This window comes from Mauremys mutica, chromosome 7, assembly GCF_020497125.1.
Source record: "Mauremys mutica isolate MM-2020 ecotype Southern chromosome 7, ASM2049712v1, whole genome shotgun sequence".
Classification (NCBI taxonomy): domain Eukaryota; kingdom Metazoa; phylum Chordata; order Testudines; family Geoemydidae; genus Mauremys; species Mauremys mutica.
This window is the reverse complement of record NC_059078.1, coordinates 118,935,035-118,957,523: the sequence shown is the minus strand read 5'-3', so window position 1 is coordinate 118,957,523 and position 22,489 is coordinate 118,935,035. Positions and strand designations below refer to the sequence as shown.

At 37.8% G+C, this 22,489-nt stretch overlaps 1 protein-coding gene across 2 annotated transcripts in view; it reads left to right on the top strand.

Moving 5' to 3' along the window:
• Positions 1-22,489, top strand: part of VTI1A (vesicle transport through interaction with t-SNAREs 1A) — a 334,815-nt gene that overhangs the window by 191,585 nt on the left and 120,741 nt on the right. Inside the window, exons 6-7 of one of the 2 annotated variants that reach the window (XM_045025204.1) lie at positions 15,065-15,135; positions 20,048-20,109. In XM_045025204.1, coding sequence (XP_044881139.1) covers positions 15,065-15,135; positions 20,048-20,109 — 133 coding nt within the window. Of the gene's footprint in view, positions 1-15,064; positions 15,136-20,047; positions 20,121-22,489 lie in introns of both variants that reach the window. The other variant, XM_045025205.1, reaches the window with a different exon arrangement.

Here is a 22,489-nt window from a genome sequence, read left to right as displayed (position 1 = left end):
AATATAGTATACTTTACACTCACATAATGCCTTCTAATCGAGCCTTCTAATGCACTTTACAAACATTAGCTTAACTTTTGAACAACCCTGTGGAATAAGACTTATTCTTCCCATTTTACGAGTGGGTAATTGAGGTAGAGAAGGGCTAAGTGACGTGCCTGAGGAAGTCGGTGGCAGAGATGGAAACAGATCTAGCTCCATGGGTTTTTCTCGCTATGCTGTTTATTTTTGTGCAATTCGAAGTGCCATCAGCAATTTTTATGTTAACACTTGTAACATTACTGTCCTCTATGAAGGATGCTGGGGTTTTCCCTTCCATCATATTATATTAAAAAAAAAACTAAGTAGAATTTTTTTTCTTAAATGGGGGGGGGAGATCTAATTGTCATTTTAAACTGGTTCTTTAAAATCCCATCGTTTTACGCACAATAATCCAAGAACATTTAATAAGTCTTAAAATATTCATAACCCCAGGAGATTGTTACTCTTGAGACCTTTGTACAAAGTAGCGAAGTATGTTACAAATATGGCAAAAACTTCTTCATTTCTTATTTCCTACTATAATTATATGAAGAAAGAAAAATATTCTGTTTTTTCTCCACTTGCTATCTGCATCCTATTATTATCTATTGTGGGCCAAAATAGTCCCTAATGTATGTATATCTATTGAAGCCAAAGGAATTACATCAGGAATGAATTTCACTCCGTATATTTATGTAAAACACTAGTAATTGCTGTTTTGTCTACAACTGCCAGTGCAATCCTTTTAGAAAACAAAACAAAAAGGGAACTTTCTTATGCATCACATATGACAGTAGCCCAAGTTGTATAGTTATATAAACACCAGTGCCAAGTTTTTGTACTACAAGTAATTAAGTATTACTAATTGCTTAGTTTCTGCAGTGATGAGTGTTATAGACAAAACTCAAGATTGATATATAAAAACTGAATTAGAAAAGTAGCATAAACATGAGACACAATTGTGCTCTGCTATTCATCGGTATGTAGATAGGATAACACATCTTTTTCATTATTATTTAATGTTTAGACAGCTGATACTGTAAATGAATCATCTCTAAAGTAAAAATGAGGTTACAATGGATGACCACAAACCCATATCAGTTGAGTTGAATATGACTATAACAAAAAGTAGTTAAAATGGCCTCTGCTTTCAAGTCATGATGGTTGTCATTTGATTAAATAATAGTGCATTCCGTTTGATGTCTTGTCTTTATTATTCACAGGCACATCCGTGTATATGTCTTATCTTTGTATAAAGTGCTGCTGGCAACCAAGTATTCATACAGGTTCCTATTTGCACACCTCCAACACACATTCTGTACATGTAGTTTGTGTGTCTGTGTGTGTCTTGTGCAGTTTTAATTATTCCTATTAATTGTGGTACATTCACCAAATTGGGGGAAATCATCATTCAGGTGCAAAAAGAAACTGCTTAGGATTTGAAGGAATTTGATAATTTTGCTGTGGTTCCTAGCTTGGCAGGTGGTAATAATGCTTATGCCAGCACTGTCAAAATATGAAAATTAAAGTGACGATGGGTTTTAATGAAATCCATTTGACAAATATAATTAAGGTGTTTTAATATGAAGCCCTGTAATAAAGACTACCGGTGGACTCCCTGAGGTCCTGACTAATTGTGTAGATTGCTTTTAAGCTTTGAATAGTTTTATTGGATAATGAACTGTTAAGAAGTGTTAGATCTTTCTTAAGCAGAATTTGGTTTGAAAAAGAAGAGGAGAGACAGGCCTGAGGTGTGGCATTTTAAACATAATTAGAAGAGAGATTTAAGTTAACATCTTTGATCTTGCTGTCAGTTTTTGATTAGAGCTGTAAATGCTTTAATCAAGTGTAGTGTAGTCATTATATTTCTAACTGTTTTTAAACTGTGAAATTACTGAGACACTGACATCAGTTTAACACATTTTGAAAATTTGCAGCAAAGTTGTGTTTGTAAACTGAGTGTTTATATTAAAATGTCAGGCTGCAATGATTTACCAATTTAATGATAATTGCATAATTATATTTTGGTAGTTTTTTCTAAGATGAAGTGTAATGTGCTGTAGTTGGTGAGAACATGCTACTTATTTTTTGTTTTAAAATCTTACCATTTTTTCAGCTGAAAACATATTCCAAAATAGAATGTATATTGAAAATATGTAGACCATAAAATAAATTTCATTCGGTCATTATGCCCTCTATATTTCACTAGAAAAATATATTTAGAAAATGGTGCTGAAGACTTAAATAGCTAAAATGGCAATAATAATCTCCTGGGTATTTTACCATCTTCAGTGGATTTAATATGTTTGTTTGTTTGTTCCTAGTTGGAGGCAGTGTGTTCCCCTGCTTTAAGTCTAGGCGTGGGAGTCAGCAGTCCTGGGTTCTCTACCTGGTTCAGACATTGTCTCATTGTGGGCTTGATCATTTGAGGTGCTGAGCATAAATGAAAATCAGTGTACTCAACACCTTACCAGGTGTTTCCCTAAGTAGCCACACAATGCAGCAAAGCAAAAAGGATCAACCTCAAAGGAATATAACTGTTTATATGGTTTGATATTATAAAGCATATATATATGAGGAGCAACCAGAACAATTATTGACGACACTGGATCACTAAAATCTACTGCCTGCCAGGCATACAATCATCATACCACTCCATCACTGTTATATCACAACAAACAAATAACCATCTCCTTCCTCATCCTGACCCATTCTGAGTATGCATGGGGAAAAGAGGACTTTTATTGCATGTCCTGGAAGTTAACAGATCTGAATGCTGGTGGACCAGCAGAATGGGAGATGTGTTTTAGTCTACTTGAGCCGCCCTCACAGAGAATGGCCTGCTGACAGTTCTTTCTCTTTTATTTAATGGCAGCTCCAGCTCAACTGCCTCTGCTGATTGTAACTCAAGAGGTGTGGAACAAAGAGAGAGGTTGTCTCTCAAGTAACCCTTACCCAAACTGATTTTAGGGCTTCAAAAGGGAAACCCAACACCTTGAATTGTCACCGGGAGCCTGCAGGCAGCCAATGCAACTTGAAGATCATGAGTAATACATGCTCTAGAGTACAACTGCTGCTTAATGAGCAGGCTGCTCCATTCTGGGCTAGCTTAAACTTCTAAATGGAGCCAAAGTGTAGCCCCAACTACAGCTCATCTAATCTTGAGATGACAAAGGTCTGGATAAGCATTGCTAGCTAGCATCAGAAGAAAGCAGTCACACTTGTCTTATTAGACACCTATTGAAAAAAAGCACTGTTTAAAACAGCTGCCACATGAGCATGTAGCAGCAATGTGGATCTGACAAGATCCCTAAGGGTATGACTACACAGCAAGCTGGGAGGTGTGGTTCTCAGCTCAGGTAGACATGCAAACACTCACTCTGCTTGAGTTTAGTGCCTTACGAATAGCAGTGTGGCTGTACGGTGGCTCAAGGTAGCTGCTGGAGTATAGTCCCACCGCCCCGGGTACGTACTCAGGAAGTTAGCCCAAGTGTCTGTGTGCACCACCACAGCCAAACTATTGTTTTTAAATGCATGACCTGGAGCAAAGCTAATGGGTGTGTGTTTATCAAAGCTGGGAATCACACCTCCCAACTGCTGTGTAGACATACCCCAAAACGAGAATCTTAGCAACAAGCAAGTGCCAACAATCAATTAGCAAAGGGCTGATAGAACTCTAGCCGCACTGCTCTTAAACCCCATGTAAAGGGCTTAAGATGTTGTTCCTAAAATTTGATTCTATTCTGAAAAGTGGCATTATGGAGGAGTCTTTCTTTGCATCTCAGAACAATACTGTGTTTGCATCTCAGTTTCCCAGAACAAATGTGAGCAGTAAAAGGAGATTTCCCACCCCACCCCCACCATGTCCAGATCTACAAACTCAAATTGGATCTTTAGCTCAAGCTGTTTTTTGTTTTCTTTCTCATATCATCCCCACTAATTAAGATTTAGCAGGCCAAAGTCCACTCTCAGTTATACCTCTGTAACCCCATTTTGTTTAGGATGCACTGAAGGAACTAGTTGCCGAGTGTAACTGAGGACAGAATATGCCCCTGCAATTGGAATTTAACAATTCTGCAGATATGTGACAAGAGACAGGATTCAACTCCCTCTCCCATAGCAGTGTTGACTTTGCAGGACTAAACAATGAAATTTACTTCTGTCATTAAAGTGAGCAGAGTTGACTCTGAGCACAGATAGAAAACAGAATGTTAGAGTGAGAAGGTGTCATTAGAACTGTACTGTGTAAGTGTTCACAGATTCATTTGCTGGGGTCAATTTCGACATTTGTTGATGATTTTATAATACTAATCAATTGCAGACTCTAATTAGTGTTTTAAATATAATTTTATAGAAAAATAGGGAGATGCCGTGAAAACGAGAGATCCTTAGCTATTCGCAGAATAAATAAACTTTGAAAAAGTCCCACTTCTCCAAACGAAGAATATAAATATGTATAGAAGAGCAATTGTGCCTGCCATCCACAGATATGTTACTCCTATTGAAGTTACTAGTTGTATTTTCTTATTTACAGACTAATTATTTGTCAGCTAGTTGTATTACATCACTGATTTAATGATACATTTCTATTTATCTTAGATATATTTGGCCCCTATTGCCATAGTATCTGAGCGCCTCCCAATGTTTTTAATGTATTTATCCTCACAACACCCCTGTGAGCTAGGGCACTACTTTTATTTCCATTTCACAGATGGGAAACTGAGGGAAGAGAGGCTTAGTGACTCACCCAAGGTCACACTGGAAAGCTGTGGAAGAGCAGAGAATTGAACCCACATCTCTGTTGTAGCAGCCTAATTCCTAAACCATCTATCACCTGTAATCCTCATCTTTCTATTTGCAAATGGAGGCATCACATTTCCAGATGCAGAGCGTTGATGGATGGAAGGGACATCCTTCTGATTTCTGAGCAAAAGCCACTCTCATGAGTAAAATGGCATGCATTAGACATCACAGATTTTTTCCAGTTGTAAAATACATGCTGAATACACTAACATTATGTTGAAGTTTTAAAAAATTGCCACCTTCTTGAAATTTTAAAAAATTGCCTCTTACATTTTCATATGGAGCTGAAGGTTCATGAATAATTTTGAATTCATTTTGCCTCCTCTCATATATCCACTCTTAAAAGATTTTTCTTTTCGGTAAAAATCTCTTTTACTCAACAGTCTTAAAAAAAAAACCCTCAGAACTTTGAGACTCCAACTTTGCAATGCAGTTTGTATAAATGACATTTTGTTTTCAAGAAAGAGTTTAGTGGGTGAGGGGAAGTGAGAAGTCTATTGAAAGGATTAGCTAATAAATATTTCCTCAGCCCTGCTAACATATGCTGTTGTGTTAGCGTTTGGCCATGTTGGTAATTTATACCTATTAAAGCTTTGTTTTGTCTATTACTGACTCCTGGGCTTTTGTTTGCACTTATTGTCAGTAACAAGCATTTCATTTTTATATGGGGGGAAATGGTCTCAGTCACTTCTACTGTACCCAGAAAGGAGAATGAGATTTGCAAATGATAAATGGGGAAGTTGACTAGCTAACTAATAAAGATTTGTCTTAATCAAGTATGATTTGTCAGAACAGGAGCGCACGGGGGTCAGGGCACACGCAATGAATAATACAGCATTCACAGGAGAAAAGGACCAGGCAAAAGGCCTCATAAATATGCTGCGATTACGCGCTGCTAATTCATATTCAAAGAACGAGTTCACTGAAGCTAGCTCCTAGGTTGCTGAGCTGTTCACTTGCCTTGTAGTCTCTGCAATGTATAAGAAAAGTTTTTGTTAAATTTTCTTTTTTATCGCATGTAATTTTTAGCATGGCTTTATTTTTGCACAGAATAAATATCAACAGTTTTTGGTCACTAGTTTGAACCATAATTTACAATAATAATTTATAATTAATTAATTAATCCTTTTGTTTTGTTTTTTCTAAAGTCCAGCATCTTATTTTTTCATTCAAATTTGAATGTGGGTGCAGCAAGAAATATAGTCTCCTTTTACATTCAATATGTATTGCTGAGGAGTGTAAGTCCAGTTAAAAAGCTCTCTTTACCTATGGAAGTAGTAAAGATAAAACATGCAGAGAATGCTTGCTTGTGTTCCCAGCATTTCTGACTTTCTAATAAGGCTCTAGATTCAGTTTATGCAGGATAAATCTTTAATATATCAATATGAGTCTTTTAATATAATGGTATGAGGGTAAATCTGAATAAACCTAAATATCTTCATATTTGATTTTGGATTTATTTTTTATGAACTTTTTTTTGCTTCAAGGAGCCATTTATGGGTCTGAAATAACGTAAGATATAGTCTTCTCTTGACTTTTCCTCTGTCCAGAAAGTGAAACACTAGGAGAAGACCAGTTCTTATTATTTGACCCTCATAATGGTTCCTTTAATAATAAAAAAGCACATGATGAATATCGTTGCAGACAGAGTACCTGAAACTCAATACTTGCGAGCTGTGTTGTTTTCACTTAGAATTGGAACTAGTGACTTTGTGTATTTGGGTATGCATTAAAAATCTCTCTCTCCCACTCCTTAATTTTAAATTGTGTCTTGTCTTTCCAAGATGTTTCTGCCCTTTTAATAGGGAAACTGATTTTGATTTCTGTTTGCTGGTGGGCCTGCTGGGCCTAACTTATTTTGCATTAAATTTTTTGTGCCTTGAGTTGTGTTTATTGCATTGAAGATAACTGAGCTGCAGAAGTTGAGCCAGCCTTATGATTTTCAGAGCCTCAAGCTGCCAGATGCAAGAACTGGATCAGGGCTGCCCAGGGGGGCAAGTGGGGCAATTTGCCTCGGGCCCCGCAGGGGCCCCCATGAGAGTTTTTCGGGGCCCCTGGAGTGGGGTCCTTCACTTGCTCCGGGGGCCTCGGAAAACTCTCGCGGAGCCCGGGCCCCCAGAGCTGCTTCTGCTCCGGTCTTCGGTGGCAATTCGGAGGCGGGGGGTCCTTCTGCTCCGGGGCGGAAGGACCCCCCCACTGCCGAATTACCGCCAAAGCGGGACCCGCCGCTGAAGTGCCAGGTCTTTGGCAGCAATTTGGCGGTGGGGGGCCCCCGCCGTGGGTCTTCGGAGCACTTCGGCGGCGGGTCCCGGAGCAGAAGGACCCCCGGTCTCAGAATTACCGCCGAAGCGGGGGGGCCCCGCCGTCGAAGACCCCAGGCCCTCTGAATCCTCTGGGCGGCCCTGAACTGGAATACAAGTTGCCTGCCCTCCAGTCACACCTGTTTTAAGTCTTTGCAGGCAGCAATACTCAGGGTCCAAAATAATTGCTTGTATTGCCTGTTACTTGATATGAAGTTGTTGAATAAAGGAATGTGGAGCCTTTATTTACCAGTTTGAATTCAACCCAGGTTAGATGTAGCCAGTATTCATTGTCTTCTCATGGCTGCTTGGGGATCTGGGTGAAGTTAGGGGATAGTCTTGGTCCAGTTCCTAGAATATAGGAGTCCTCGTCCCAGATCACATGTGATCAGGTTCTGACTATTATGCCACCTTTGAGGCAGGCTCAGTAGAGAAGTCAAGAAATGAGTGAACTGCTCTTTCAGCCCAAGAGATAGTGCAGTCTGGAAGGTGCCTTAATGGAGCAGCATGCACTGCCTGAACTGTCCCTGTTGTCTGGATAAATAGAGGACTATAGAGTTTCTAACATGGTCAGGTCAGTCCCTTCCACTAAGAATAATAGAAAGGAAAAATAAGTGAGCCAAAAAATATTGTGTCTTGATTCGAACTTCACTTAAATTAGAGATTGTAAATGGGATAGAAGGATATTTATTTGTCTTATTGCACTGAGCAAGGTACTTTTCTGAACAGTTGCTCTAAGAGGGGAGGAGAAAATTTGAAGGGAGGATTTTGGAGCAGATAATCAGAACTAGCGTATAGCTAGAACAATGGCTGGACTTCAGTATAGGTAAGCCCTCAGTCGAATCAAAGCCTGCCACCTCCTGTGAATGATGCCGTGAGGATGTTAGCAAGTGAGCTAAGATAGATGTGTGATGGAAGTAGACAGAAAAAATTATCAGTTAGTGAGGAATGGGTACTTTTTATGCCAGTAGACTGATGTATGTTAGAATTTTAGAAAAGGTAAGAAGCCCTAGAAAAAGAAAAGGCTACTAGAGGTAAAGTTACTGGGCCTGTCTCATGTCATCTCTCTTCCTCCTCTCTTCTCCCCCGCCATTTCCTATTACTTCTCATTCGGATGACTCCCCACTCCCGAAAGGGTGAGGGGAAGGAGAGGAAGCGTTGGTTTTAAACTGCTACAGTTGACTCCTAAAGGTATTGATGTCGTCTGGCCTTTTTGCATATATCTTTTTCTTCCATATTTGTTATCCTTTGTAGAAAACAGTGAGTTTGAATTTTTGGTTTCCCTGATCTCTAGAGCAAAATACCGTGTTTTTTGCTGTTGACCAATAAAGTGAATTTTATGAACTTTCATTTTAATTCATGGTAATGATTTTATTTTAAAGAGGTTTGCATTTTTAAGGTGGGTTGGGAATTGGGTTGGAACTTGTTTTAATTTTTGTTTTGCTTTCACAGTGGGATCAACCAGACAGCTTCTTTTACCCTGTCTTGTAAATGAAATCATGAAAGCACAAAACATTGTGGTTGTCCTTTTTATACCTTATCAAAGCTGATATTTAGGTATCCTTTCTATGATATAATCTAACCAGTGCCCTGTTATAAATAATATTTGGACTTCTGTTTTTTCCTGTATGTACCCATCAGCATCCCATTTACTGCAGATACTTAGTCATTTGAATAGCATAACTTCTTCATTTCACAAAGCTGCATTCTTTTAATGTTTTACAAATATTCTCTCTATTGACTTATAACCATTACCTGTAATCCTTGATTTATCAATAATAACCTGTTTGTCATCTAATAACCTAAAGATCAAAATGACTCTGTCTCTAATTGTTAGCTCTTCTAATGAAATATATATATTTATATTTATAAATAAACTGCAAACTTGTACATTTATAAGGACTTCCACTTATGTAACCATACTTAAAGATGTCAGCCCTTTTGTTATTAACTTTCTGCTGTCAGGTACCTTTTCACTCAACCCTGAATTCTTTTGTCTCTTTTCCAAGTCTGTAAAATTGCTTGCTGTCACCTCTGAAACACTGCTCACATATAATATTTTATAGCATGACTTTTTGCAGAAATTCTTATTCATGTTTTCGCCTCCTGTAATTCCCTCCCTTTAATACTCCCAAAATCCAAACTCTCCAAATTTTAGCCTGACCAAAATGTGACAACCATACCATAACAGGGCTGCTGCCACTTGAGCAGTCCCTCACGGCAAGAATTCCCTTTGCAGCAACCTCCCTCTGTTCTACCTCTTCAGGGCCCCTTGCAGGTCCCCCACAGCCTTTCTTATTAATCCGACCACCCTCCATTGGGGGCTGTTTTAATGCCCAAAACAGTTCCAAATACTCCATTACTGCAATCCAAAGGTTCAGTTTGTCTCTGGCTTTTCTGGCATCCACATGGAGTTCTTTGCTGCTCTATCCAGGGTCACTTCTCATAGCTGTGTCCCCTAGTATTTAACTCTCTGGCTTCCTTCTCTTATCAGTGTCTCCCCTGCTCTGAGGGAGAACGCATTTTATATACTGCCCGGCTCCAGAGAAAACTGACCTGATTGGCTGAAAGAAGAAGGGCGCTCTGATCCCACGCCCTTAAAGGAACGGTTCATGGGGTTTTGCCTCCATCCAACTCCTAATTCACTGCATTTTGTCCTCTTTTCTTCTACAGAGCCATTTCCTGAGCCTTTGTTGATTGCAACCCCCTGGAACAGATTCTTCTGGACCCTCTGCTCTTAAAGGGCCAGTATACCCCATTGTGCCACTATACAGACCTTAAAAGAAAATACCTGCAGAATCAAAGATCTTAACTGTGTTTCTGTCCATTTCAGTACCAGCTACAAATACATCCCTATTTCAGGATCTTTCATAGATTTGATGCATGCTTCTTTTAAGTCCTGATTCCAGAAATCATCAGTATTTAAGAAGGCCACTTAAGTAGGTGGGGCCTGAGACTTTCCCACCCCACCATCTCTTCCTCTCCACCATAGGTGGCAGCTTTTCTACCTATCTGCCCTGACCATCTAAACAGCCTTTTTAATTCTCTAACATTATCTTCACACTCTGTGGTCAGTCAGTCTGTCACTCTCTCTCACCTCTGTTTGTATGTCTAGTAAGTCTATGTATTGTACGTAGAACACAAATATGAAGTCATATTGAACAAGCCACCTAGCAGTCTCCCCATAATTTGGTCATGCCTATCGTCAGCTCTTTCTTACCCCATCAAGACCTGTGGTGCATTTTACTGATAAGTTCAGGAATATACCACACAAAGGGGTGAAGTTTTGATATGAAAGATATTGTGTAAGAATCTCTATTTTAGTAAGGTTGGAAATAGCTAATTTAAGAGGTTATTTGAGCTTTTATTTGTATATAAATTGCATCCTGGAAAAATACGCACAAGTCATATGTATGCACATCTCTCTCTTACACATGCACACACATACACCCACAAAAGTGCAATAATTGATGTCCTATCCAGCTTGTTTTATTCTTTTTAATGCTGATGTTATATCGTGCATCAGGCACATCACACAAATTTTGCTTGCTTGTTTTCTTTGGTTTCAAACCACTTAAGCATTTATTTACCTTACAGGCTAGACTGATTTTGAAAGAGCCTCTCTAATCACTCAAGTCAATAATACACATTTTTAAAGAATGACTAATGTATTTACCCAAGAGACCAGTATAGCTGTGAATGAGCCTTTCCAGTCTGTTGGATAGATAAATATGCATTTTATAAATTCCATGGAAGGATTCTTGGTTTTTCTTTATGCTTGAAAAAGAAAATAATAGACTCCAACAGAAAAAAAAACTATTAAACCTATGATGTAGATTCGCTGTTAAAGGTATGCTTTCAAATAACTGTGTATGTTTTTTTCATTTTTATTTTTTTGCTTTCCATTCTCTCAACATCTTGTTAGACTCTTGTAAGTATAAATACTTTTCCTGCCGATTTTTCCTTTCTATATTTGGTAACTGCTTCCCACCCCTATTTTTGAATGGGGCTGCCATGAACATGACTATTCATTTCACAACAACCATATCATATCAAAGCATCTTTATTTATGCATCTGATCATGTGCAAAACTCTGGGAAGTGATATTATCATCTTTTTGCTTGCACAGCCTGCCCATATAGAACTAAACATCATTTGAGAAGGCCAAACAGAAAATAGTGGTATTGACAAATTGCTCATTGATGAAGCAGTTGATTTCCCCCACCTGATTTTAACAGCTCAAGGCAAAATAAATGTGTGGCCTGGGAAGCCTGATACTTGTTGTCCTTTTAAGCCTGATGTTCAATGATGGCTTTGTCTTTGTGCAGGATTGTATTTTATTATTATTATTATTGTTCATTATCTCATTCTTAAGCTATGTTGTGATGTGTGTATTGACTGTTCTTGCCTTGTGTCAATTAGTACATAAATTACAGCGGTATAAATGTTTTTTACGCCTTTGCTTCGGGATGTTTTAGCTGTAATTTTTAGAACATAATTTTAGGTCACTTTCAGAATCTCACTTGGCCTAGGTTAATTTTAACATCATTCTCATTTATTTGTGTCACATCTACTGGTTGCATCCTGGCACTACCCAGGCACGGACATGCACACTCATTCCCCCACAAAAAATAGTTTAAGATCAGAAGAGCTTACCATCTTGCCATAAGGCTCCATGAATACAGCACATTTACAATATCTGACATCTCTTAGGTTCTAGTCTTGGTCCTAAATGCCTGCATGTGAACCACAACATACTTTATAAAACTGGCCACTGTGTGTAATTGTAGTAGCTCAGTAATTGATTCAACAAGATAAGTAGTCTGAAAAATCTAAGATGCAATCCTGGATTAAATGCATACATTTACATGTTAAGATTGGTGAAGGTTTGAACTGGCAGGAAAACATCAGGGACATGAGGAATATAATAGCAGCAAAGAGTCCTGTGGCACCTTATAGACTAACAGACGTATTGGAGCATGAGCTTTCGTGGGTGAATACCCACTTTGTCGGATGTATTCACCCACGAAAGCTCATGCTCCAATACGTCTGTTAGTCTATAAGGTGCCACAGGACTCTTTGCTGCTTTTACAGATCCAGACTAACACGGCTACACCTCTGATACTTGAGGAATATAATGTCATCTGATAGCAAACACACAGCAATGATATCAAAGTAGTAAATTGTTCTATTTAAGAGCTTAATTCTGCTGCTGCCCTGCTCACGGAAATCCTGCAATTTTGGAGAAAAGTGAAGAGGGGCCTTATATCATTTACCTGTGTGCATTTCTCTACATTTATTTATTTTTTTAAACATTATTGATTTGACTCGGCTGACCTTCCATCTGCAAAAGTCTCACTGATTTTGGTGAAAGTTCTGAGAGTGGAAGAGCTGTACAGTAGATCGCTTAGATCAAGGGTTCAATTTATGATGCTCAAACTGGTAGCCAGAATTCTAGTGTCACCTCCGTTAGGTCTAGTCTTTCAACTTACGCTGTTGTTTTTGCCCAAAAAGGGCCAAAGATCATCAAATGCAGTGCATATAGAGTAAAACAACTCCTGTAAAATTGATGATCCATCCAGTTATGTATCTGTAGAGATTGTTGGAAAGGAAATGCAGCTCTCTCAGTTCTCGGACCCCTGTGCCAGTTTGAACTTCATGGCTGAAGGTTTAATCCCTAAGTATCATATCAACAATTCATTTTGTGATATTCTGGCTGACATGCTCTCCTTCCTTATTTATTGATGTCTTCAGTCATCAGCAATGAGAGGAAACACTATTTGTCAAAGTGATGGTGGATTACTCTGTTACAGTTGATGCTGTTGTCATGTTGTCTTATAAAAAGCTAAGAATGTGAACATACCATTGATAGGAAAAAAAGATTTGATAAAATATGGTAACTTTCTTAAAGTTGGCATATAAAAATATATAGCTGCATCCTACAAAGATATTTTTGAGTCTTGTTTGTGAAATACCAGACCATTTTAGCAAATGTGCTTTTTATTTCTTCCTTTGAAAGAAAATCTGCTCCTGACTCTTCTTTTTATACACACAGACACACACACCAAATTTTGAATAATAAATATTTCCAGCTGACACTAGTTTGCTCGAATTTGGCTGATTGTTTTACTCTACTTTTTAAATAAAAGATATTTTTCTTAAAAAAGACAGTGAATATATGTATCCTTTCATGTAGTCCAATACTTTAAATGCTTTATTAGCGATTGACGATAAGCACATTATAGTTTCATCCAGTGGGTTATGGGACATATGTGCAGATGAGCCTTGAGTCACTTTTCCTACTCTACCATCTGTATAGCTGTACTCCACCTTACAGCTTTTTAACTCAGTAACCACATATCTTACCACATTTCACCTTTGGGAGGCATTGTATATACAGCTAAAAATAAAGAGCTGCAAGCCAGCAGGGACAAGATAGCATAATGGGGATGTCAATTTGTGGTCAGATATCTAAGGAAATATTTATCTTACTTGTACTGTACTTGGCAACGGATCCAGCAAAATAAACTGTAATGAATATTTTTGGTCTTTAGCTGACAGAATATATATCACTGTGCACTGAAATTATTATTGGGGGTGCGGGGGCAGATGTCCAGGGTTTCTTTGCCTCAAAAAAGTTTAAGGCAGCTTAAAGTTGGATCATGTACTGAAAATGTCCCCATTTAAAATTGTAAGTATTGCTATGTTGATATATTACTGATTTTTTTTCTGACTCAGTCTCTTTCTACAATTGTAAGAATCTAGTGTCAAGATCTTGCTTATTCACAATTCAGTAACACAGCAATAGCAACGTGTGGTTTTGATATTTAGAGAAATATACAATATACTTGATATGGTTACTCTCTTTTTGGCACAGCTAGGCTGAGCAGCCTAAAGGAATGTGCATAGAACTGGAAGTCAGAAACGAATGTTTGTGTCAGACTTGCTATGTGGCCTGAGGCAAATTGTATCTATTTCCCCTTCTGTAAAATGGGGATCATATAACTTACTTTCTTCCCTCAGGGGGATGTAGTGAAGATTAATTAATGTTTGGATAGCGCTCTGAAGTTGGAAATATCTTCTATATACTAGGTGGTATTATTTTCTTATACGTGCATATCTGTAATAGCTATTTCAGGTTAACATGAGATTAAAGTTATTTCAGAAGGAAAGTCCTGGCCTTGTTCACAGCTTTTGTGTTATGTCTTGAAGCCTGAATTTTCCCTATAATTTTGCAATTATTTAATGCAGTATGGGCTATGGAAGCAACCAGCCAAAGTATAAACAAGAGATGATGCCAACCGATTAATGTGATGATTATCAGAAATACTGAGACCCAACAGAACACATCTCCAAGCCTGCCAGAAATGCTAGACACATCCTGATGTGCCATCAGTGGAGCAAAGCAAAACACCCATTGTGTTGGGGAGGACAGGCGGGGTTAACACTAAAATAACAGAATTTCATTTTCGTAGCAAGTGGAGTTAGGGGAGAGGCCTTCAGTAGCTCCATAACTGTGCTGGTATCTCTTAGTAAAAACTTCCTGATATTTCCCAGCAAGGGAAAAGAAGGGGAGAGACAACGGTTAAGAACATGTGAGAAGTATGAATTCCCACCCTTCAGAGCAAGTATGAAATTCTTCTTGCCATTGTTGTGTAGAACAAAGGTGAACATGAATCCCTGTAGCCTAAACTATCTCATTAGACTGTCAAGGTGACAGCTTCTGGTTTGATTGTTACCTCTTCATATGTATGCTATTTAAGTCATTTAAAGCTTGTTAGTTATTTCTTCTTTCCATTTAGGTGGAGTGATTAGGCTCTCTCATATGTTACGGTGCTGTTTTTCTTTAAATATATTTATTAGAATTTAACCTGGCATGTTGGGGCTTACAGAGAAAAGCTGTATTTTTCATGATTTACATTTTGATTTTTTTAATGCAGAGCAGATTGGACAGGAAATGTTGGAAAACCTGAGCCAAGACAGAGAGAAGATCCAGCGTTCTCGGGAAAGGGTAAGTTTGACAATAAAGAATTGTTGGTGTAGGGTTTTGTGTGCTTTGGACAAGTTCACTGTGCAATCAGAAATAATCCAGTACATGGATTAAAGCCTTAAATAAGTCAACTATTCTATCACGATATGTAATCACAACCCATCACTACTTATTAAAAAGTAAAAGTCCAATATGGGCTCATCCTGCAAACTCTGATTAGTACAAGTAGTCCCATTGAAGTCTATGGGTCTGCATTTGCAAGGAAGAAATTGGCCCCAATCCCACAATCAGACCTGATAAATGTATGTCTTGGAATTTTTTCAAGCCCAATTTTTTTTCAGTTTCTTCCTGTTCCCGCCTGTAGCAAGGTCAAGAAGGAATGAAATTTTCCTAGGAGGCTGACTGGTGAGCCTCCAGTCATAAGCCATCCAAAGACCTGTTGTCAGAAATGGAAGACCTCAAATTCCTAGTACTCAGTCCATAATATGCCTCTTAGTTACTGTCTTCAGGTCTCCGTTAGATCCAAATGACAGCATATGTCTGTGGCATGAGGTCCACTTGAAGGTTGTGATCTTAGCTCACATCTCTATGTATCCCATTTTCTAAATTGTTAAAAAAACAAAGATGGAGGCTGTTGTCCCTCAGTGGGCAATACCTTTGCACTACACATGCAGAGGCATCATGTTACAGAGCAAGGAGATAATAGACTTTTTCTATAGGACTGAGATATGACTCAGCTGGACTGGAATATTGCATTCAGTTCTTAGCCCCTCATTATTCAGAAAATATTAACTAATTGATTGAATTTACTTACAGTAAAGTTTAAATGAGTTAGATGTATGGATAGAGGTATATAGCTTGGCTAAACATTAAAGGTATTATACTAGTTTCCCTCTGTTTGAAAAATGTAAACTCCATAGATGGCAAGGAGTGCATTAATTTAAGATTGATATGAAACATAACTAAAAATATTTGGAATGATCTAAGAAATGAAAGATGTAGGTTGCATATCAGGAAGACTATCCCACAAAGAGATTTACTAGATTCCCAAGGAAATGGTGGAAACCAAGAGTCATTTAATTTACCAAGAGTGGGCAGGGTTCCGGGTTTTAGGGATTAATACAAAATTATCCATAAAATAGAGAAGATTTTCTAATTCCCACCATACCACTCAACTCCATCAGTACCAATACCTCATTTATTTCCTTCTCCCTTCTTTCTCCTATTTAAAATAAACAATTTTTAAAAACTTGTGCACTTGTCTAGATTTTCATTTTCTCATCTCAAAGCACCTTCCAAAAGGAAGTACTGTTATACCCATTTTGACAAAGGTCACACAGGAAGTCTGTCAAACCTTAACTACAAGATCATCCTTCCCAATTTCACAGAAAAAGTTAACAAAGGTTTTTTTTCCTCAATGTATCCCAATGTATCTGTATGAATAACAGATTATTCAATATATGACCAAGACATATTATTTGAATGTCCATTTTTATCTTCACTTGCTAGCCATGCTTGAGGTTTTAGATTTGTACATCAACAACTAATGATATTGCAACCAGCTAAAACAGAATTCTCCGGCTTGACGTAGCTGGGTTTTTTTTGTCATCAGTTGTTGCACTCATCGGTGAGCTCATGTATTAGGAGGGAAATGGAGGAAGAGCTACCTTGGAAATATTTTGTTTTAGAATAAGTGTATTTATGATTTGAAAATCTGTATGTTGGTTTTTCTGCCAATGCAGAAGAGAAGAGGTTGTGTTTTTACTGTTCCTTTAGGCTATTTGCCTATTTGGTCTAATTTTTCTTCCGCTTGTTTTTACCTTAGGAATATCAGGTCCTGACTGCCCGCATTTTGCTACAGAACTTTGTCAGACCTGGATAGTGGCAATCTAAGAATCATTACCTTGAGCAGTGATTTTACCTTTCAGGTTTGCCAAACTTCTCCAGCAAAAAGAGGGAAGTTAGTACCTAATATTTAAAGGTAAAAAAGCAGAAAACGTCTTTTTATAACAAAAGGAAGGAGGGGAAAACACCATATTACCCTCCTCCTCTGACCTGCTGTGTTTGAGCCTATCATTACACGTAATAAAAGAGCAACTGGAAAGCACGCACATTTGCTTACAGTTCACCTCTGGCATAGATAAAAACTTGGTTTTGTAATGAGCTTTTAAAAAATTGCAGCAAGTACGTTTTTCTGTTGCATGTGTCATACTGGATTAATCTGGTTTTCCAGAAGTTGAGTCAGCTAGACTTTACTTTATGCATCATAAAACACCCATGACGTGGCCTTCCCAGAACAAAGCACACACCCTGTCACCTCATGGTTCTTGGTTACAAAGCATTGGGACAAAATCCAGCCTTTTCATTCAGAAGTGGGGGTGTGGGAGTGTCAATTATTCCTATCCTTCTACTTTGTTCTTCTTTAGTAGCATTTAATTAAATAATATAACCACAAAATAATTCTGTAAAATTGACATTCATAACTAAAGGTCCTATCTGGCAGTCATTTACTACTAAGTGTGGTGAATGCAACTACTCTCAGTGGTGAGCATTAAACATGATAGTAAATATTTGCAAGATCAGAAAATGGAAGCTGTTCTTGATGCACCTTATGTAATAGGTATTCAATAGGTACTGTTGGGTGTAACTTATGATAGCGAAAATTCTTCATTATCTGGAGATTTCCGATTACAGTTGCCCTTTTACTTTTTATGGATTGATAGTGCAGAATATGTTTTGTCTCCGAAACCGAAGTCTCTGATAGCAGTAAGGCATTGATTGCCCTGCCTGCTGAATCATCAGGCATCCCATTACATCTGAATTTATAATGAAGAAGTAAATGTTGGATGAAGTGTGGTAAAATTCAGGATATATATATACACACACACACACATATACCCGTCTCCTTCATGAACTCTCCAGACAAATCCCCTCTCTTGTGGTTAACTGTCACTGTGCCACATGAGCCATGGAGGCATTCCAAGCAGCCTTTGGGAGGTGCAAGCTTCTGATATAAAGACCTAAGTAATCTAGAACTGAGGGTATAAAGGTTCCCCACCAACACAGTCCCTCAGTTCCTATTTTTGCACCTGCTTAAGCAGGTTGTAGAACAGTCTTCTCTCATCAAGTGGGGAGGAAAAAAACTAACATTTGCTAGTTTCTCTTTCACCTTCCCCTTTAAATTTCAACTGCACGGTGTCTCTGTACATGTGTGTATCTAGAGTGTTTTTATTCTTGTTCCCCTTCCGAGAAAATTGTTGTAGTTTTCGATGCATTTCAGAAAAGGGCTTGCTAGAGTTGTTAGATTTTGCTGAGCTTTATTCCTGACTTCGCTATCAGTGCAGAAAAGATACATTAGGAAACAGGACTCAATGACTGAGGAGGTTCCTTCCCATCTGATGTCCGATACTGAAATTTAAGATACATGCTTTTTACAATGGTAAAATAACCAGGATTAACCAGCAAATTTGTTGTCTTGTCTGTCTGTGAAGAAGACAGTAGAGGTGTGCAAATAGCTGAGTTTTTGATTCACTGGCAGTTCCAAAAATTGAAGAAAAAAATATACTCATTTCGGGTCAACCTGAAACCTACACTTTTGGGCATTTTCAGTGAATAGAAAATTCCAAAAAACAAAAACAGTTTTGGGTCGTACTTGATGTTTTGTTCAACCCAAAATGAAAGGTTTGTTTTGATTTTAGGCATTTTTAACCATTTTCTTAAAAAACCAAAGGAAATCTGGTGATAGATTCCCAAGGGGACCTAGGCACTTCACAAACCCAAGGAGGAGGGTTTGTGCCCCATTTCTTATATCCAGTAGACCAGTGGCTGGGGCACTTAGCTGCAGTGTAGAAGAACTAGGTTTGAATCCCCTCTCTGGAGCACACACCGCAGCCCGAATGCCTTACGCACCAGGCTATTGGCTATTCTGGGGTAGCTACTCTCCAGCTATTCTCTGGGCTATTCTCTCTTAGTCTCTCCTGTTTGAGTTGTTTCACTTGGTATAAATACTTAAATATTTATTCGGCCAAAGAGATAGTGAGAATGACTCTATAGCCTCCCTTTTCTTGTACTGAAAACTGCTCTTAAAACTGACATTTGCCTAAAATGCAGTGTTTACTATAGAGCCCTATAACAAGCAAGTTAATTAAGTTCATTTGGATATGTAGTGTTGCTGAGCACTGTTAGACCACTACCTTTTTTCCACCAAAGGGGTGGGAAAAGCTATTATAATATAATTATAATATGATATATAATCTCATATACACTCATATATTAGTAGTTTGCACAATCTATAAAGTGTTTTGGGTTCCTTTTCAGTTAAAGTTGCTATAAACTGTAAGATTAGTTCCTACTTTCATATTTAAAATAGGTAAAACTTTGCTGTAGAAGCACTATGGAAATATTTTAAAGATGTATTTTCCACTGTATCAATAATATGACATTGTTCTGTGATATTTTTTCCTTCAGATTGCTTTGTCTGGAGCATCTATGAAAACAACTGAAAGAATAGCATGTGAAAAAACAAGGATAGCTAACCCTTTGGGTATCTCCTCATCCCTTGGTACCCTCATTCAACTCCCAGTAACATTCATAGGACAGATGACACACGCGTGCACACACACGCACACAGACACACTGCAAAATGTAGATACCAATCTGTAATGCATTTTATTCCTCAGATCTTTATTTGTAGAGCCTTTGCTTTTTGTTACATCCACTGTTGAATCTTTCACAGATTTCATCTTTATGTAAGGGGAAAAAAATCTACACTTAAATTTCAGAGCTTTACTAGAATTGAATGCGAGCTAAAACTGAGGAAGATTAAACCAATGTACAATAGAACTCTCTTTTGTTTGTACTTAATGGAGTGTATGTGGGTTTTTTGTTTTGTTCTTTTTGTTTGTTTTTTTTAATATAACCCTCTTCTCCTCAGCTTAGAGAAACAGATGCAAACTTGGGGAAGAGCTCCAGGATCCTAACTGGCATGTTGCGAAGGTAAGGACAAGGTAGGGATACCTCTGTCTCTATCTGCTTTATTATTTTTAATTATATCTCAGCATTTGGCCAACTTGCATGTTTTTTTCCTCACAATCCAGTACATAGAATCTCTTGAAACTAAATATTGATGTTGGCACAAGCATTCACTGAGGAAAAATCAGATGTGAGGGACGTTTTTACCATAGGAGTTTTGCACAAACTAGGAAAAGAATTTAGGTTGGCTATAAAATAGTTTTCCATTGTGTAACACCAACAGACCCTGGTTGTCAGCAGGCGGGATTGAACCTGGGACCTCTGAAGCTTAGTGTTTGAGCCTCTACTGCAAAGCTAAAAGCTAGATGGCCATTAGCCAAAGCTGTAGCAGACTCATCAATCTGTAGCTGGGCTAAGTGTCACTAGAGGGGGACAGAGCACCACGCCTAACGGGATAAGTACAATTGCATCGGAGGTGTGGCTCCTTTGTTGAACTATTTGTCATTTTTTATCCTATTCTAAAAATAGGCTGTTTAATGGAGATAAAGAATGCATTATTTCTGGGTATACAGTCGGGTGTTTTAATCTATTAGTTTAAATTTGATTGTTTTATATTTATAACACAATTTATACTCAGAGCATAATTTAAAATAATTCATTCTAGTTTGAACATACTAGGGAGACACCCTTTTTAGAACATTGTGTTTTGAGCATGCTTCTCCTTGTGGTGTAATATTATGGAAATGTATCCTTGGGATTTAAAGTGAAGTATGAAGAAAAAAATTGCAACATCCTAAAAATCTACTTGGGATTTTAGGGAGGATGAGAAAGATATTCAGTGATTTCCAGCCACCTTGAATTTAAATCAATACCTTTACCAGAAAGCTTGTTTTAGCCAATGGAATCCTTGGACATAGAGTTAGCTGTTCAGCAAAGCAGTACACTTGTAGCACTATGATGTCTGTATTTCTATCATAGACTCATAGTTGGCGCCATAAAGAATAGTCACCCTAATTATAGGTGGCATCGGACATGCTAGGAATGATACTTTTAAGGAATAGGTTATTCACAGACTATTCCACAAGAAGTTGATATGAGCTGACGCTTCCTAAGTTGCTCTTCACAACATGCAAGCCTTTTTGTAGTGTGTATTTGTTCTTTTTAAAAAACCACAAAGTTTTAGCTAAGTTAGCGATTAATCGCTAGCCTCGGAAAATATTGGTAAACGGAATTTTATAAGTTATTCTTCAGTGCAAGCTTTATCTCTCCATAAGTCTCCTTCAGAAAATAGCTTTCTTAGTTCCTTGTATACCCAGCTGACAAAGGTTAAGATAACTGCACTTCGTGCCTCCATTTCACAGACTTCTCACATTTCCAACTCTGAACCATAACATACAAAACTCTGTGATTAAGAGTAATATGTAAATGACACAAGCTAAATTCAAAATCCATGGAGAAAGGAAGTGGCAATTGAAAGAGATGCTTCAGTGCTTGTAGACAATATAAAAAAAAAAACCCATGGCCTCCCCAGGAAGGGCCCTGCGACATGAGCTGTAACGAATATTCTGCATATGTCTCCATTTTGTCAAATCTCATTAAAGGGGCTTCTTGCTTTATGTCAATTGAGCTGTCCAAAAATCATTCATCATTTTTAGTGTAAAAAAAATCATGCAGTTATTTAAATAATATCATATTAATGTTAAAGTTCAGCTGTCATTTAATAGTATGGCTTAATCAGACATAGCATTTAGGAAAAATAGTTTTTTCGGGCTTTACTTGGCTTTCAGGTTGGCAGATTCAAATAAGGATTTATGGGTTTCTAAACCAATGTATTTTTTCCATGTTTATGCTTGATGTACCTCAGCCTTGTTTTTACAGGACTCTGTAGTCTGTTATTTTCAATAAAATAAAGTATCTGCTCACAGTGTGTTTGAATACATTTGCAAGTAATTTAAAGAGGCTGGAACAAAAACATATGCTGTAACCTTTGACTTTGTTTTGTGTTTGGGAATCACAGTTTGGAGTCCTAGTTTATAAGTGTTCCATAAACCAAATGAAAAATATGACCTTTGTGAAATATACTCGAGGCTCTGTTTTCCGACAAATGGATTATGTAGTCAAACACTAAAAAGACATGTTTTTTGTATGTCAGAAGGGCAGTGGATTTTCTCTTTCTTTGTTTAAAAAAAAAAAAAGAAAAAGCCTAACTGAATCACCCATCTGGTTAAAAGGTTAAGATTTAGGCCAAGCAAATAGGGTATATCTGTGCAATTCATACAGATGAGCATAAGGAGTTGCCCATGTGGAGGTAATTGATATAGTAGGAGACGCTCTGAAAATTTTCTCAGGACATTATTAGCAAACAGGTAGTATCAGAAGTGATATAATATTTCATGACTATAAT